General features: G+C 52.2%; 1 protein-coding gene across 7 annotated transcripts in view; it reads right to left on the bottom strand.

Moving 5' to 3' along the window:
- The window catches only part of KCNAB2 (potassium voltage-gated channel subfamily A regulatory beta subunit 2), an 88,603-nt gene that overhangs the window by 11,941 nt on the left and 60,466 nt on the right, over positions 1-16,196 (bottom strand). For all 7 annotated transcript variants that reach the window (XM_003793220.3, XM_012807299.2, XM_003793221.3 and 4 more), the window contains 4 exons: positions 12,201-12,244; positions 11,392-11,429; positions 3,427-3,506; positions 614-658 (listed from right to left, as the gene is read on the bottom strand). In XM_003793220.3, coding sequence (XP_003793268.1) covers positions 614-658; positions 3,427-3,506; positions 11,392-11,429; positions 12,201-12,244 — 207 coding nt within the window. The remainder of the gene's footprint in view (positions 1-613; positions 659-3,426; positions 3,507-11,391; positions 11,430-12,200; positions 12,245-16,196) is intronic.

Below are 16,196 nucleotides of genomic sequence, written 5' to 3'. Positions count from 1 at the left end.
AGGTGATTTACAGACTTGGGGCCACTGACCCTCAGGACAGCCCTGACAGGAAGTCTGACACTTATCCCCTTACAGGCTGGGACAAAGTTCTCCAGAAGCTGAGATACTTTGGTATCCAGAAGCTAAGGTCCTGTGGATAAGGTAGAGGGTGGGGTCTAACCCCTGTCCATCAGGCTCTCTGAGCCGCCCCCCTCTTGGGCACCCTGGCTCCTGTGGCCCTAAGTGCTCCAGCCAATGGGGCAGAAGGACCTTGCACCTGACCCTCAGTGGCAGCACCCTCTGTCATATTGAGGCATTCAGGGGGTTCACACTTCCAGCTTTTTGGCCTGAGACTTTGTGACCAGGACCTTGGCTCTCTGAGTCCCTGGGGATGGGCTTGGGCAGAGGTGGAGCGGAGGTGGGTAGCATAATTGGCCTCCCCTTGACTTTGGGGAACTGAATTTTCCTGCCCACTTCTGAGCAAGAAAACTTTGGGAGTTGCAGGTCTTGGCCAGACTGCACAACGGGCTGCTAAGGCAGAACCCGGGACCCTCTGTAGCTAAACAGGAAAGAAGCTTCCCGCCTTCCCTGTGTGATGTGGGGACAGATGTGGAGGGAGTGGAGCAGTTATTACCTCCAGCCCTTCTTCTTGATGACGTTCCCTAAAACCACTTCAGCCCTGCACGAGAAAGAGAGACACGGAATTTCATCACAGCAGAATGGAGAAGTCAAGCCCGCCCTGCTGTGACAGTTGGCCTCCTGGTCCCCCTATGAAAATGCCAGTGGGGCCAGGGAGCCAGGCTAAGGCTCTCCCTGGCTCCCCTGGCAGCTCATTCCAGACAGGGGTGAGGTCTGCAGCAGCCAGAGGGGGCTGGGAGTGGCCATGGCATGCACAGGAGGACGGAAGCCATGTCCTGCCTGGCAAGGTCAGCATCTCATTTCTCTGGGGAAAATTCCTGGCCATGTCAGGTGGGAGAAACTTCCAGACAAGTGTCTTTTAAAAGTGAAATATTTATCAGGCAGGTCCTCTGTTTCCAGAGGATGGGCCTGCACATACACATACGTGTGCCCACGTGTGTATGTCTGTAGGAGACGCCAACATCCGAGCAAGATGATCTGCAGCTGAGGCGTGGACCTCGGGCCATTCCTCCGAGGAGTTCCTTGTGGGAGGAGCCCGTGCCCTCAGCACGTAGTCATTGTTAATTTCTCCCCTCACCTGTGTTGTTCTGGCTCAATAAAAGGCTGGTGCGGAGGTTGCTCGGGGCTACCCGGAAAGTAAGGGCTAGCCCGCCTTCCACAGGCTTGTACTTCTAATCCGCTTCTCACCTGGTTCCTTTCTGCGCTAACCGAGACCAGGGCCACAGGAGCCCGACGGGTCACGACGTATGTTCTTCTTGTTTCCTACTTTGGGAGAGCAGAGACGGATGCTGTGCTGTCCTGTTCCCCTTGGCATCACTCTGGGTCCTGCACTGAATGCCGGCCGGCAGGAGCTCAGGTAGGCTGTTCCAGCCTCACTTGGCACTACAGTGCTGAATTAAACTTTTAAGAACTTTCTGCTTGTAGCAAAATGTTTCTGAGCAAAAACAATGGGTGGAGACTGATCCATGCCTGTGCTCCATTCCGATCACAAAAGTGCCCGAGTCATCCACTCAGAAATGACCAGCTCTGGGGTGGTGCCTGTGGCTCAAGGAGTAGGGCGCCAGCTCCATATACCAGAGGTGGTGGGTTCAAACCCAGCCCTGGCCAAAAAAAAAAAAAAAAAAAAAAAAGAAATGACCGGCTCTGAATTGCAGGCTGTGTGGCATCCATTTGGAATGCTCCTCATTGTGGCCAGGATGCACAGAAAACTTGCTCAGCCCTGGGCTTCCTCATTTTATTCCTTGGTCCTTGATTTGTTGGACAAAGGGCCAGGAAAGGAGAAAGATAAGACAAGCTGGCAGTGGTCCTGGGGGTATAGGAGCTGCAGAGAATGAGTTAACTGAAGCCTGTTGCTGGGGGCCTTGGCTGCGAATTGGTCAGACCTGCATCTATCCAGGAGGACGCAGAAATCCACAGCTCTCTGGGAAGCATGACACTAGTGTCAGCGATACATGTCTCTGCCACCCTGGTCAGCGAGGCTCTGTGCCCACAGCAGCTTCTCCCTGCTGCCCCTGTAGGCAGTGCAGCTCCCCCATGAGGGTGTCTGCGGGCTGAGGCAATGCGGGGGTGTGCAGGCAGGCTCAGCCCTGGGTGAGATGGAGGGGCTGCAGTAGTGGGCGGAGGAAGAGAGGTGTGCCCACAGCAACTCTGCCCTGAGGGGAAGTGCTCCCCCAGTCCTTGGCTTCCGGGAAGCCTGAGGCTGCTCAGGTGTGGTTGCCCAGCTTTCTAGCCTGGGTGTCCAGTTAAATGGACTCACAGATAGCAACACAGAGCAGAGAGTGGCTGCTGTGACTGGAGTGTGCTGGGCCCCATCCATGAGGGCTGCACGGACTGCCTCCTACACAAGCCCCTGGGCAGCCAAGCCGAAGCTGAGGCAGGCCAGGGGGCTGGTAGGGGGCTCAGAGTGGGCAATGCCCTGTGCTCAGCAGGTACTGGGCCTTCTGACCTCTCAGCTTAGCTCATCTGCCTTTCTGGAAAGAACTTCATTTTGGTGGGAAGCTGCTGCCGGTTTGAAGGTGGTGGGAGGGAGCTGAGGGCTTTGGGGGTCCTAGTAGAGGCCTCTAGGCTGGCAGCTCGCCAGGCTCTGGGTCAGGACTTAAGCACAGTGGCACTCTGGGCCCCACTGCAGGCTTTAGGTGACAACCCAGAGCCCCAAAAAGCAGGTGCTGGCCTTGTAGCCGTGGTGCATGGCAGGCCAGGCTGCAGCCCGCCCAGCTGGCAGGGACTCCTCTCAACCCAGGCAGGAGGGGTCCAGACGGAGGACGAAGAGAGAGCCAACAAATGATTTCACAAACAAAAGCTGACTTTTGGAAACCTGATGCAGGAGAGGGGATGATTTGATTACATTCAGTCTTTAAAACGAAGCCAACAGGCCCTGGCGGAGGAGGGCTGAGCTGCTACATAATTGAGCAGGAAAGTTCACTGCCAAGACGGGAAGAGCTTCCTGCAGCTCCACGAGGGCCTGTGCTCCCTGCAGCCCTAACTGCACCATTAAGATGTGAAAATGTCAGGCACATGGGGCTGGCTGGAAGTCACCAGTACTTGAAGAGGGCCCAGGAGAACAGCTTCATCACAGAACAGCCTCTGTCGCACCAGGGGGAGCCTGGTCACCCCAGGGCTGGGGCACACAGAGTGTTTAGCCAGTGATCCTGTGTCCATGTGCTCTGGGACTCCAGCCCTCAAGAAAACAATACTTCGTAAAGCTATGCAGAGTGGACACTCTGGGGAATGCGAGTCGTAGGAATACCAGGAGCTCTGGGCCTCCCCAGGCGTTGTGGACCTGTTTTCCCTACCAGGAAAGACACGTACTTGCCGGCCGCATAGACCTCTGCGGTATCGAAAAGGTTGATCCCATTGTCGTAGGCCAAGGTCATCAGCTGCTCTGCCATCTGAAACGAGAGCACCGGTGCTGTCCTGCCAGTAGGAAGGACCCTCGAGGCCTGGGAGGCCTCCCTCACGCCAGGCCTTGCACCTGGGGCCTGACAAGTTCCTCTCTGGCCCTCCTGTGCCCCCTCCTGATACAGGACAGGGAGGGAGGCAGCTCTTAGTAATAGACCCTTAAGAAGAACTAAGAAAGCAAAGTGAAGGCTGGAACAACCCCACAGACCGGATTTCTTGAGGGCATAGACCCTCTAGTTGGGCCATCACAGGACTTAGCACTTATACAGGGTTAAATAGTGTCCCCCCCAATTCACATCCACCTAGAACAGTGGTTCTCAACCATCCTAATGCTGCAACCCTTTAATACTGTTCCTGTGGGTCGTGACCCACAGGTTGAGAACCGCTGACATAGAACCTCAGAGAGTGATCTTACTTGGACACAGGGCTTTTGTGACTGTCATTAGTTAAGGTGAAGTCACACTGCATCAGGGTGGGCCCTGAATCTTTTATAAAGATGATAGCCTTCCTCAGCCAGGGCTGTAGTCTTTATAAAAAAGGAAGACACAGACACAGAGAAGTCTCCGTGACAAGTGCATCAGAGGTTGGAGAGAGAGCTGCCGGCACCTGCCAGAGTCCAGGAAGGGGCGTGAGTGGCTTCTCCCTCGGAGCCTCTGCTGACCTGGTGACTTCCGATCTCTGGCCTCTAGAGCTGGGAGAGCAAAAGCTTCTGTTGTTTTAAGCCACCCAAGTTGTGGTACTTTGTTATGGCAGCCCTGGGAAACGGGGGCTTGCTAGATCTCTGCAGAATGATTAAAGCCTCAGCTGTGTGTTCAGCTTTCTCCCACTGGATCCATCTCGGCACCTGCACTAGGACCATAACATTATTTTTTGTAGATGGAGAAGTTCGTACATGGTGGGGCTGAGAGCCATTCTGCCCTGCCAGGGTGTCGCCAGGGCCCTGCCCCCCAGCCCTGTGTGGGAGGCGTGTGGTAGGGGCTGCCTTGTAGGCAGGACTGAGGAACGGCTGCCGTCTGAATGTTCTGCCGACTGGCCAGACCTTGCTCACAGAGCTGCTGTTGGGATGTGCTTGTACCTCAAGACAAATCAGGCTGAGTATCCAGGAGCCTGGCTGCCCACCTGTAAGCATGACAGCTCCCACTAAGAGGCAGCAGGAGGTGTCCCTGAACGCTGCTGGCCCCCTGGATGTGTTGCTGTCGCCCTGAGTGTCACCCTGTTCCAAGCTCAGCTTGGAGTACCAGGCCTCCCTCCCCAGTGAGCCCAGGGCAGGTACAGAGGTTCCCTTGATATTGAGCTTAGAGGCCCCAGTGCCAGGCAGGTGTGGAGAGTGAGGACAGTGTCCTGTGAGGACACCCCTGAGGGAAGGGCCCATGCCCAATCGCTGCCTGTGGGAAGGGGGACCCAGTGCTACCAGATACCCTGATTTTTTAAGAGAAGTCAGAAACCCAGGGTATTTGGGGGTAGTGTGTATGTAAAATCTCCCTGCCTGGAGAGGTCAGTGCTAATCCCCAAACACTCCAGGCAGCAGGTGCAGCCAAGCCTGGCGCTAAGCCCCGATTAGTCAGCGGCTGTGGTTTGAGTCAGGAAGCCCTGGGGGGGCTGGGCCATTAGTTGTCTGGATCCACCTGCAGGGCTGAGTGCTGGGTCCCACTGGAGCTCACCTGCATGGTCCCAAATACACGGGGCTGCCTTACTGCCCTCTGAGCCTCCTCCTGGATGCGCCCCTCCAAGGGAGCTCCAAGGAATCTCACCCTACCCAGCACCTCCTTCCCCGGCCAAGGCTCCAGCACACACAGGTGGTTCGTGCTCATCTGTCCTGAATCAGGTCTTGGATGTGCCCCTTCCCCAGCTGAGGCTCCAGCACACACAGCTGGTACGTGCTCATCTGTCCTGAATCAGGTCCTGGATGCACCCCTGTAGCCAGGGCTCAGCAAGGCCCAGAAGGGCCTTCCTGCAGGGCGTCTGAGAGGACAGGGCTGAGGGTTCTGTTTTTTTATTTTGGTTTCTGTGTTTAGGATATGTGTATGTTTTCTTCTACTCCCGCTTTCCTTTTTTTTTTTTTTTTTTTTTGCAGTTTTTTGGCCGGGGCTGGGTTTGAACCTGCCACCTCTGCCATATGGGGCCGGCGCCCTATTCCTTTGAGCCACAGGTGCCAACCCTCCTCCCACCTTTCTTACTTGAAGGGATACTGTGGTCAGCCTGAACTTTGGTTGAATTTTGCTTATAATACATTCTGGAAACCAACTCATGCCAGCTTATGGAGATCTCTTTCAATTTCTTTAAGTTAAATAAATTTACTGTATTTATTTAAAAGCTTTTAGAGTTATGGTAAAATACATATAGCAAAAAACCCCCAGAAAACAAAAAACACCCATCACCACCATTCACCTCTAGAACTTTTTCATCTTCTTAAACAGAAACTCCATCCCCATCAAATACTGACTCCCCATTCCCCAGCCTGCCCCTGGGACCCACCACTCTACTTTTTTGGTCTGTATAACATAAGTGAAGTCCTACATTGTCTTTTGTCTGATTGGCTTATTCAAGGTTTACCTGTGTGGTAGCACTGTTGAAATTCTGAGGGCTGGGGTTTGAAGGATGTTTAGGAGTTTCCAGGGCTGGGTTTTGAAGGATGTTTAGGAGTTTCCAGGGCTGGGTTTTGAAGGATGTTTAGGAGTTTCCAGAGGAGATTGTTGCAAAGGATGTTGAGGAGTTTCCAGGGCTGGGTTTTGAAAGGTGTTTAGGACTTTTCTGGGCAGGCAAGGGGAGAGTGGGTGGGGAGGGGTGCTGCCAGCAGAGGTACTGGTATGCAGGGAGGGGGGCCTGTGGCTCCCTGCCCTCCCTGGCCACCCTCCCTGACTCATCTTCCTCCCACTCCAGCGTGAGACTTCAGCCACCACTCTCAGCATCCCCTTGCAAACAGACCTGACTGCTCTCCCCACTTCCATGTGCCCACCCTGCTGTGAGCCCCCACCTGCTACCTGCTGGTTTCTTGCAGTTGTCTCCTAATTGTTCTGCATCTGTCCTTGTCCTCTGAGCCCTCCCCAGGCAAAGCATGGTCCATTACCAGCAGCATCAGCACCCAAAATGCAGACTCCTAGGCTCCACCCTAGATCTTCCACATCAGGGCCTGAGTTTTAAGTAGGTCCCAGGAGTCTTGTGTGCATTAAACTTTGAGAAGCCCCACCTGACCAGCTATTTCTGGCACAGCAGGCAGGTGCACTCTGAACCCTTTTAGGCAGGTCAAATTTCCTCTCTGCTGAAACCCTCCTGTGGCCAAAGTCCCTGACCTCTGACCCTGTCTCCTGAACCCCTGTGTCCCCCCACACTTGGCCTTAGGGCTCCGCCTCTGCTGTCCCCTTGGCCCCTGGAATGCTTGTTTCTTACAGCACCCCATGGCCCAGTTTTTCAGCTCCTGACCCCCCTGTAGCTAGAGGGGCCTGCAGCCCAGCCCTCCTTTCTCTATTGTCTTGTTCTCTGTGGTCAACTAAATAATGTCCTCCTGATGTCGCAGGTCCCTGTGACCCGTGAATGTTACAGGACTTTGCAGGTGGAATTAAATGATGGATTTTGAGATAGGAGATTGTCCTGATTACCTAAGTGGGCCCTAAATGCTGACCCGAGGAGAGGCAGATGGAGATTCGACACAGACAGAGGAGAAGGGAACGTGACTGTGGGACATAGATGGGAGAGATGTGTCCATGGGCCAGGGAAGGCCAGCAGTCCCCAGAATTGGAAGAGGCAAGAGGGCTTCTGCCCGAGGGCCCCCGGGGGAGCACGCCCTGCTGACACCTGTGTCTAGGCTCAGAGGTTCTGATTTTGGCTTCTGGCCCTCAGGACTGTGGGGGAATAAATTTCTGTTGCTTTGAGACACACTGTTGGTGGCTGTTTGTTAAGGCAGCCACAGGAAGCTCATACGCCCTCAGAGTACTTTCAACCATCCTGTGCTCACTTCCTCACCAGCTGTCCCCCTTGCTAGAAAGTGGGCAGGGACCCGGCACTTGGCAGGGTCTCTGCAAGCATGAGTTGAATGGAGACATCTGTCAGCTGGCACTGGTGGCCTCTAGTTGTGCCACTCCCACTATCTCCCCCCTGCTCTGCCCCCATCCTAGCACTTCCCTCTGCCCTAACTACCCCTGGCTCTGCCCTGCCCCCACCCCACACTGCCCTGACTACCCTGGGCTCTGCCCTGTCCCCGCCCCAGCACCTCCCCACTGCCCTGACTACCCCTGGCTCTGCCCTGTCCCCATCCCAGCACCTCCCCACTGCCCTAACTACCCCTGGCTCTGCCCTACCCCACCCCAGAACCTCCCCACTGCCCTGACTACCCTGGGCTCTGCCCTGTCCCCATCCCAGAACCTCCCCACTGTCCTGACTACCCCGGGCTCTGCCCTGCCCTTACTCTAGCAAGGACTCCTCCTCCTGCTCACAGACTAGGAACAAAGGGCTCAACAGCCCTGAACACACCTGGTTCCCTCCACAGGGGAGGGAAGTCTGGGCAATCTGAAGAAGTCTGCGCCACCACAGACCCCTGAGGGCCTGCCAGGGAGCAGGATCAGGACTCTGACACAGGATGTCAGGCCTAACCTCACCTGTCCTCAAGCAAACGGGAAGAAACAAACTTAATTCCAGTTACACCCAGGAGAGCAGCTCGGATGGCTCGAGACAAGAAAGAGGAGGAGGGAATCTGGATTTGCAGGGCCGGGCTTTTTTCTTATTATATTTTTTTAAGGTTATGATTTTGGTGTAATTCCTCCTTTCAGTTTTCCTATGTGAATATATGCTGTTTCCCTAGAACACTGCAACCCTACTGTGTGTCTGGGTATACGGGCGTAGGCCCTCCATGTCCTCCACCCTCTCTCTCTGGTGGGTCTTTCCCCTGTGATTCTTCAAAATGTGGCTTCTAAAGACTTGTGCTCTGTGCAGGGCACCCTAGTTTATTTTGATGAGCCTATACTTTGTAACTTTTTCTTTCCAATATCAGAGTACCAGAAACTAAAGTCAGAAGGAACCTTAGGAGACATATAAGCCACCTCCCTGTCACCTTCACCCCAGGGACAAGGACTCCATCCTCACCCCAGAATGGCTACCCCAGAGCTGAGAGCCAGCCACAGGCTTTGGGGCAAAGAGCCTTGGGGGGACCCCCCCTTACTAGCCACATGTGACCTCTGGCACTCGCTTATATCCCGCAGACTCAGCTTCCCTGAAGTGGCAGTAACACCTACCTCTCTGGGTTATAGGAAATTAAGTGAGATAATACGGGTAAGGCTCTCAGCCACTACTCTTATGAAATATTTATTACCCAGCCAGTCTTGGACACATGCTTCTGAAAACAGAGTGTCAGGTCACAGAGAGGGCATCTAGCAGGAGGGCTGGAAACCTGAGGCTGACCGTGACAATGCCTGTCCTTGGCCATGTGACCTTAGGTTTACTAACACTGTCTGCTTCCTGCCTTGACTTCTTGTGACAATCAGGGGGTCCTGTGAACGGTGCCACATGAGGGTGGCTGCCACTCCTGTCTCAGTTCATCCCACTCCTGGGCAGGCTGGTGTTGTGTCCCTGGTGTGGCCCAGAACAGGGCTGAGCTTCTGTCTGCATGACAGCCCTGTAGTTGCCAGGACCCCATAGAATAGGGGACATCAAACCTTTAGATATAAAGGACCTAGAGAAATACCTCAGGCTTTGTGGGCCAGGTAGACTCTGCTGTGGTTACTCAGCTCTGCCCTTGTAGGGTGAAAGCAGCCGCAAACAATGAGTAAAGGAATGGTGTGGCCCTGTGCCAATAAAACTTTATTTATAAAAATAGGCTGTGAAATTCATAGACAGGAGGTAGCTTAGAAGGGCTAGGGTGGCTTGGCACCTGTGGCTCAAGCGGCTTAGGCACCAGCCATATACACCTGAGCTGGCAGGTTTGAATCCAGCCCTGGCCTGCCAAACAATGATGGCTGCAACCAAAAAATAGCTGGGTATTGTGGTGGGTGCCTGTAGTCCCAACTACTTGGGAGGTAGAAGCAGGAGAATCACTTGAGCCTAGGAGATGGAGGTTGCTGTGAGCTGTGATGCTACGGCATTCTACCCAGGTTGGCAGCTTGAGGCTCTGTCTCAAAAAAAAAAAAAAGATCTGGGGAGTTATTGCTTGAGCCTCTGGAGTGATGAAAAATTCTGAAAATAGATAATGGTGATGGTTGCATAGCAAACTACACACTTAACAATGGTTAAAATGGTAAATTTTCTGTTTCATATATGTATTAAAAAAACTAAAAACCAAAAACCCAAAGAAGCAGCCCAGGATGGTCTTTGCTTCTTTGCTGGCTCAGTCGGGGCAGGCTGCTAACTAAAGTTGAAACCCTGGGTATTGCTCACCTGGGCTGCAGCCAGGTGGGGCCATCAAACGAACATATTGATTTTTTTTTTTTGGACACAAACTACGGGATTTAATACAAAAGTTCTTGCCCCTTCACTTGCCCCTTGTCACCTGCCACGACCTTTCAGAACCCTGACTCTGCCCTGCTGTATGCTTTGTCCTTTCAGCTCAGTGTCATCCAGAAATGACCTCCACCATCTTCATGCATGTCCCTGTGCTCCTCAAGGTAATACTGAGAGCTGGGCCGGCTGGGGCTGCCACTGGATCCCAAGTCAACACTTAGCTGTTGGTGAGAAAGTCATGTAGTTGGAAGGTTCTCACTCAGCTTTGTGTCTTTCCCAAGAGGACATCACAGGCCACGCAGCTAATGCTGGTTGGGAGTGAACTTAACTCCACTAAGGCATTCTCCCACCTACCGCTTTAGGAATCACACGGAAGGGAAAGCAAGGCTGAGTCAGGCAAGAGTTTTTTGGAGCAAACCACGTGGGCCCTACAGGTCTGACTGAACCAAGCTGGTGAGCTTAGGGAAGGCCATTCCCTTCACCTTAAAGACTGCCAATTTTACCCTCACACAGTCCATACCCAGCAACCTCAAAGCAAGGGGCAAATGGTTCTATGACCAGCTACTGTCTTAAAAATGGCCCCAGGGTGGCGCCTGTGGCTCAAAAGGTTAGGGTGCTGGCACCATATGCTGGAGATGGTGGGTTCAAACTCAGCCCCAGTCAAAAAAAAAAAAAAAAAAAAGGCCCCAAACACAAACTACATGCATTTAAATTTTGATAGCAGACTTTTCCTTGGAAAACTAAGCAATCACAGCTAACAAGGTCTTGAATCAACTCACTGATTAATTTTTAAATGCAACCTTTCCAACAGTAAGTAGGGCAGACAGAGCACCATTGCTTGTGTAGACGCCCAGAGCTCTCTCAGCAAATGCCACTGCTCTCATTTCCAGACACTGCTGCGCTGTCCAGAAGCACATACTAGCCTGGGAACACTTTCTCCCTCTCCTTCCAAGACCCAGAGGCGCTGGAAGCACACAAGCATCTCCTTGGCATTCACCCTTGTACCCCAACTGATAGAAGCCCCAGCAAATACATACGATTATGATGGATACGACTCATGACAGTTACGGGAAACGCACAGATAGGAGCTGGTGCAACATAAATCTACTCCGAATCTTCAGCTTGAGACAAAGATTGCTGAGGCTGCCTCTACATGGCCTCAACGGGTATCTGTTGAGGGTTCAAACTCACATGAGGTCTCAGCTTCAGGGACTTGGTGAGGCTCCAATGAACCCAGCACCTGGGTGGGGGCACTTGACTTGGCATCTTGTTTGGCCACTGCTGCACATCTTTCTGGGGCCCACAGGTTCGGGGCCCTCTTGTCAAACAAAGAGGGAGGTGGCCACAGTGGCTCCTGGGAGCATATGCTCACCGGTGCAGGCAGGAGATTTAACCACATGCCCAGGGGAGCCCTCGGGATGCTGGGGTGTTGAGGGAGCCACATCTTACCTCATCAGTGATCTGGCCTCCAAAGGTCACCCATGTTCCTGGAACAAGACATACAGGTTTAAATTAGCAAACCTGCCAGGGAGCCAGATTCCCACCTTGGGTGCTCAGACCTCAGGCTGTAGGGCCCAGGGGGCAACCACGGGTATGCTAGTCTACAAAGAGTGTGTCCTTGGTCTGTGTGGACACTTGGCCTTCAAGGCAAGACTCTCCCTCTTGGGGCCATGGGATTGAAGGGACAAAAGGCTCCAGAGTAGGCAGCTGGCTGCAGGCTCTGGAGGCAGGGGAGCCAAAGGGACTCAGAAAAACGCTCGCCCTGACTTACGCTAACGTGGCTCCTATTGCAGGGACATGCTGCAGGGGACAGTACCAGGAATGCTCCCTGAGAACAGGCAAGGTTGTCCTGGTGCTCCTGCTGGGACAGGGATGGGCAGGTGGGGAGCGACAGTAGAGGATATATTGTGTGCAGTGTGGAGGTGGAGAAGAGTGACTCTGGGGACAGAATTTGCGTGTGGAGAGAGGAAAGAGCACACAACCCAAGAGGGACACTCTCATGCAGTCAAGAGTGGAAAAAGTCTCTGTGGTTTGGGGTGGGGGCTGTGTGCAGAGGCCCCAGTGTCCTCTCTCCTGCTGTGCCAAGGCTGTGTGCCTATCTCCTCCAGTGCCTTTTGCCTGCCTCTACTGCCATGGTAACCCAGCCCCCAGAATCCTGGGCTCTGGGTGCAGCTACTCCCGGGGGGTGCTGAGGGTTGGGCCCTCTTGCAGCCCCTGCTCCCTTGGCCACCACTGCGCCCAGGGCACCCCTCACTCACCGAGCCCCAGGCAGGAGACCCGCAGGCCGGACTTGCCCAGGTTCCTGGAAAACAGACCTGGTGTGAGTCCTCAGCTCCAGGCAGCCCCGCCAGCCCCCGCCCCACTCCCACCCCAGCCCACAAGCGTCCTGGGGCCCTGAAAGGCACCGGGACCTGTGCAGAGATGCCACTGCTCCCGGCCCCTGTGGTGACGTGCCAACTGTCCCCCAACCCACACCAGGGCATGGCCACACTGCTGGCACAGGTCTGCTGGTAACCAACAAGGACAGGCAGTAATGCACATGCATATGAACCTGTCTTGTTTTATGGTTGGAAACATGGCTGATTTCAGCCCTGTGGTACCGTCACTGGCCGTCCCCTCCCTCAGAAGTTTCCTCTTCCTCTCTAGAGGCCACCCTTGACTCTGGTGTCCTCTCCTTCTCTGAGAACGGGGTAGAAGATATTCCCATCTCACTTGGACCACATGGCCTGTGGATCTGCTCCTCCTCCCCGCCCCCCCCGTGGTGGCTGCTGGGTCCCAGCAGGCCAACCCCAGCCAGCAGCACCAGAGCCTAACAGAGCAGGGTGGCCTGGGCTGTGTCAAGGGGCCACCAAAGCATCTGCCTCACAGTGCTGCCCAGAGGCCATGGGAATGGGCCTCGGGCTGTCTTTAGCATCCTCAGGAGGTGGAGGAGGGTAGCAGCCTCTGTTGAAGCCTAGCATGTCCATCTGTCCTGACCCAGGCCAGCTGGGAGCCCCAGATTCTCCTACAGCTCTGTGTACAGCACCCTGCATGTCCTGATACCATGACTTCCACCATATGGAGGAGCTGGGATCCCACCCAGGCAGTTGGCTCACATGCCTCACCCTGGTGGCACATGCCCCGTCCTTTTTTCTGGGGACCCAGGGTGTGATCTGCCCAGATGGTGAAGTTGACCAGTGGCTAGGTGGCTATAGCTGGGGTCAGACTTTACTTCCCGGTGGGATGCTGTGAGAGTTGGGGAGCCATGAGAGATGCCAGGGGCGGGGGCGGGGGGAAGCCCAGCCTCCCTGCTGAGGGCAAGGGTGTAGCAGCCCGTATAGCCTATGGCTACGAGGAGTGAGAGTTATAGGAAATACCTGTAATGGAACACCTTGGTGAAAAGGGCATGGAGAGAGATTTGGTTCTAACAAGCATGAGTGAGCTCGCGAGATGAGAGCATTGGTGAATTGGCAGTCTCTACACCTGTGGTGGTGAGAGGCACGAGCTCAGCCTTATATTAGGCTGGAGGAGAAGGCAGTCAAGGGGCATGCGCATTCTATCAGGGATCCACTTACTCTGACTCTGTCTCCTCTCCTGCCTGCAGAACGCCAGCGTGGCGTCTCTCTGCTGAAGATTACCACGCTCTGCTAAAGACTAAGATCTATCTGTTCTAAAAAGACTGCTTTGCTCTCTCTAAGATACTGTCTCTCTCTCTAGCTAAAGTAGATAGCCCTCAAGCACCTACGAGAAACTGTTCCTGAGCAAGGTAGCTTAGTGGTCTGCGTCCAGAACCTACCTAAGCTGGGCCCGAGACCTGGCCAGTCCTGGGCCCTGACAAGTGGCATCAGAAGCGGGATAGTGAATGCCACTGACAAATGGTGCTTTGAGTAGGATTCAGTGAACGTGGACCGAGGGGGAAATAAGCTTTAGCAAAATAAGAAAAAAAAAAAATAGAAATGCTTAGAGGGAAAGGAAATATCTAAGAAAGACAGCTAACAGCAGGCTTTTCTCATTCGGTTTTTCCTCTTCTTTCCTGCGTTTTCTCTTTCCAAATTCTAACTACTACTTCTGTGGGGGGAAAAAGCTGGTAAAATCCTTCAGCCTCTTCTGTGAAGTGGCTGGAGAAAAACAGAAAAAAGCCTCTAAACAAGAGGGAAAGAGAAAGGCTAGACCTAGGAGATGAGAATCTTTAGTAAACAAGCCTTCCGTAAAACAGCAAAGAGAAAAGTTTGGGAACAGGTTGTTAGAGCTTATTAAGTTAAGGAAGAGAACTTCTAACTGCCTTCCCCTAATACCTTTGCCCAATGCCAGCAGGAAGCAGCTTTTGAGAGACCGACGCCCCAATTCCCTTTTTGGCAGTTAAGAATTCTGTTTAAAAAGAAAAGAACTGAGGTAGATTGAGGCTGGTGAAGAAATAGTGGAAGTAAAGTTTTGTAAAACAAGACTCCAGAGTAAAAAGAAACAGCTAAAGAGCTCCTGTCTCTTTAAGGCAGCCAAAGGTTCTAAGAATTGAAAGGGAAAGATTGTAAAAAGTAAAAGGCCAAAAGAAAAAAACCAGTAGAGAAAAATCATGGCAAATGAGATACAGTAGTTGAAATACAGTTGAGACATCAGATGAATCTTATAGTAGAAGCAGATAAATGCTATATTGACATCTCAAATTGGGCAGCTGGAAGATCAGAGGGTAAATCCCCCAGTTAACATCAAATGCCATAAATGTGGGAAGCTAGGCCATAAGAGAAAAGTGTTTAAAAAAGAAAAGAACATTGAATGCTAAAGGAACAAAGAGCGTGTAAACTTCCAGGTGTACGTCCCAAGTGTAAAAAAAGCTTTCCTTGGGCAAACAAATGCCGTTATCAATTTGATAATGGAACCCCTGTATAGTAGGGAAATTATCAGTTGGGCCAGAATCAGAACCCACTGGTAAATGAAAGAAAACAGTTTAATATTTTCATTTCGAACCATTCTCAGAAAAAACAGTATAATTCAATTCTATGCCGTGGGAGCACTGTGCCAGCTTGGTTAGACCTGTGGTGCCTTAGTGTAAAACGGGAAATTAGACCAATGGGTGACAATGGAGAATAATTAGATTAAATATGTTTGTGGAATATTAGGTTATCCTGCGTGGTGAAGGGGTAACCGACCTCTCATCAGTGTCTGTGCACTATAACCGGGTCCAGCTAAGGAGACTGGACACGGCCCAAAGGGGAAGTGTCACTCGGAAGCAAGTGAAGCTTTTGGAAGATTATGAGAAGTGAGAACAAAGGGAGGGAAGAGTAAAAGTTAAACCACCTCTGTGCTAGGAAACTGCACTTGAAAAAAAGTCTGGAATCAATTAGCAAAAATTTTGCTGGAAAAGCAGCTTGAAAGCAGGAAAAACTCTGCTATCAAGGAATTGTGAAGGGTGGTACTTTTTGGACCACAGTAACAGTTCCATGAGAGGAACTGCCAAGTGTGGAACCATTAATCTACGAGTAACAGTCTTTTGCGATCTGTGAAGGGTGGATTTCAGTACCTCGAGTAGCAAAACCTTTGGAATAGTGAGAGAAAAATCCTCTGCTTGCAAAGATTGCAAGGAAAGCGTTATTTTTTGTTCGTCCGTTAAGTAAATATCAAAGGAAAGTTCCTACAGTTAAAGAAATGATAAATTCTATCAGGAAAGATTTCAGTTTTCTCCGTTTAAAAAGACCTTTAAGGGAATTAACATCAAGATCATTTTCCCCTAGCAGCGGCTAATAGTTTACCTCTGTATTGGGCTTCCTCATTTAAAGAGCCCATACTTGGAATTCTGAACTCTGACAATTACCATCTTTTGCCTGGAAAGAAAAGGGCTAGATAACAGGAAGAACGGCCCTTACCACATTAAAAATTATGTTTGTATATAAAAAAGGGGGGAAATGTAGCAGCCTGTATAGCCTATGGCTACGAGGAGTGAGAGTTATAGGAAATGCCTGTAATGGAACACCTTGGTGAAAAGGGCATGGAGAGAGATTTGGTTCTAACAAGCATGAGTGAGCTCGCGAGATGAGAGCATTGGTGAATTGGCAGTCTCTACACCTGTGGTGGTGAGAGGCACGAGCTCAGCCTTATATTAGGCTGGAGGAGAAGGCAGTCAAGAGGCATGAGCATTCTATCAGGGATCCACTTACTCTGACTCTGTCTCCTCTCCTGCCTGCAGAACGCCAGCACGGCGTCTCTGCTGAAGACTAACAGCTATCTGTTCTAAGAAGACCTTTAAGATACTGTCTCTCTCTCTCCAGCTAAAGTAGACAGCC

This window comes from Otolemur garnettii, unplaced genomic scaffold (genome assembly GCF_000181295.1).
Source record: "Otolemur garnettii isolate 467f Iridium unplaced genomic scaffold, OtoGar3 scaffold00067, whole genome shotgun sequence".
NCBI lineage: Eukaryota > Metazoa > Chordata > Mammalia > Primates > Galagidae > Otolemur > Otolemur garnettii.
The sequence above is the reverse complement of the archived record's forward strand: the minus strand, read 5'-3'. Positions and strand labels throughout refer to the sequence as shown.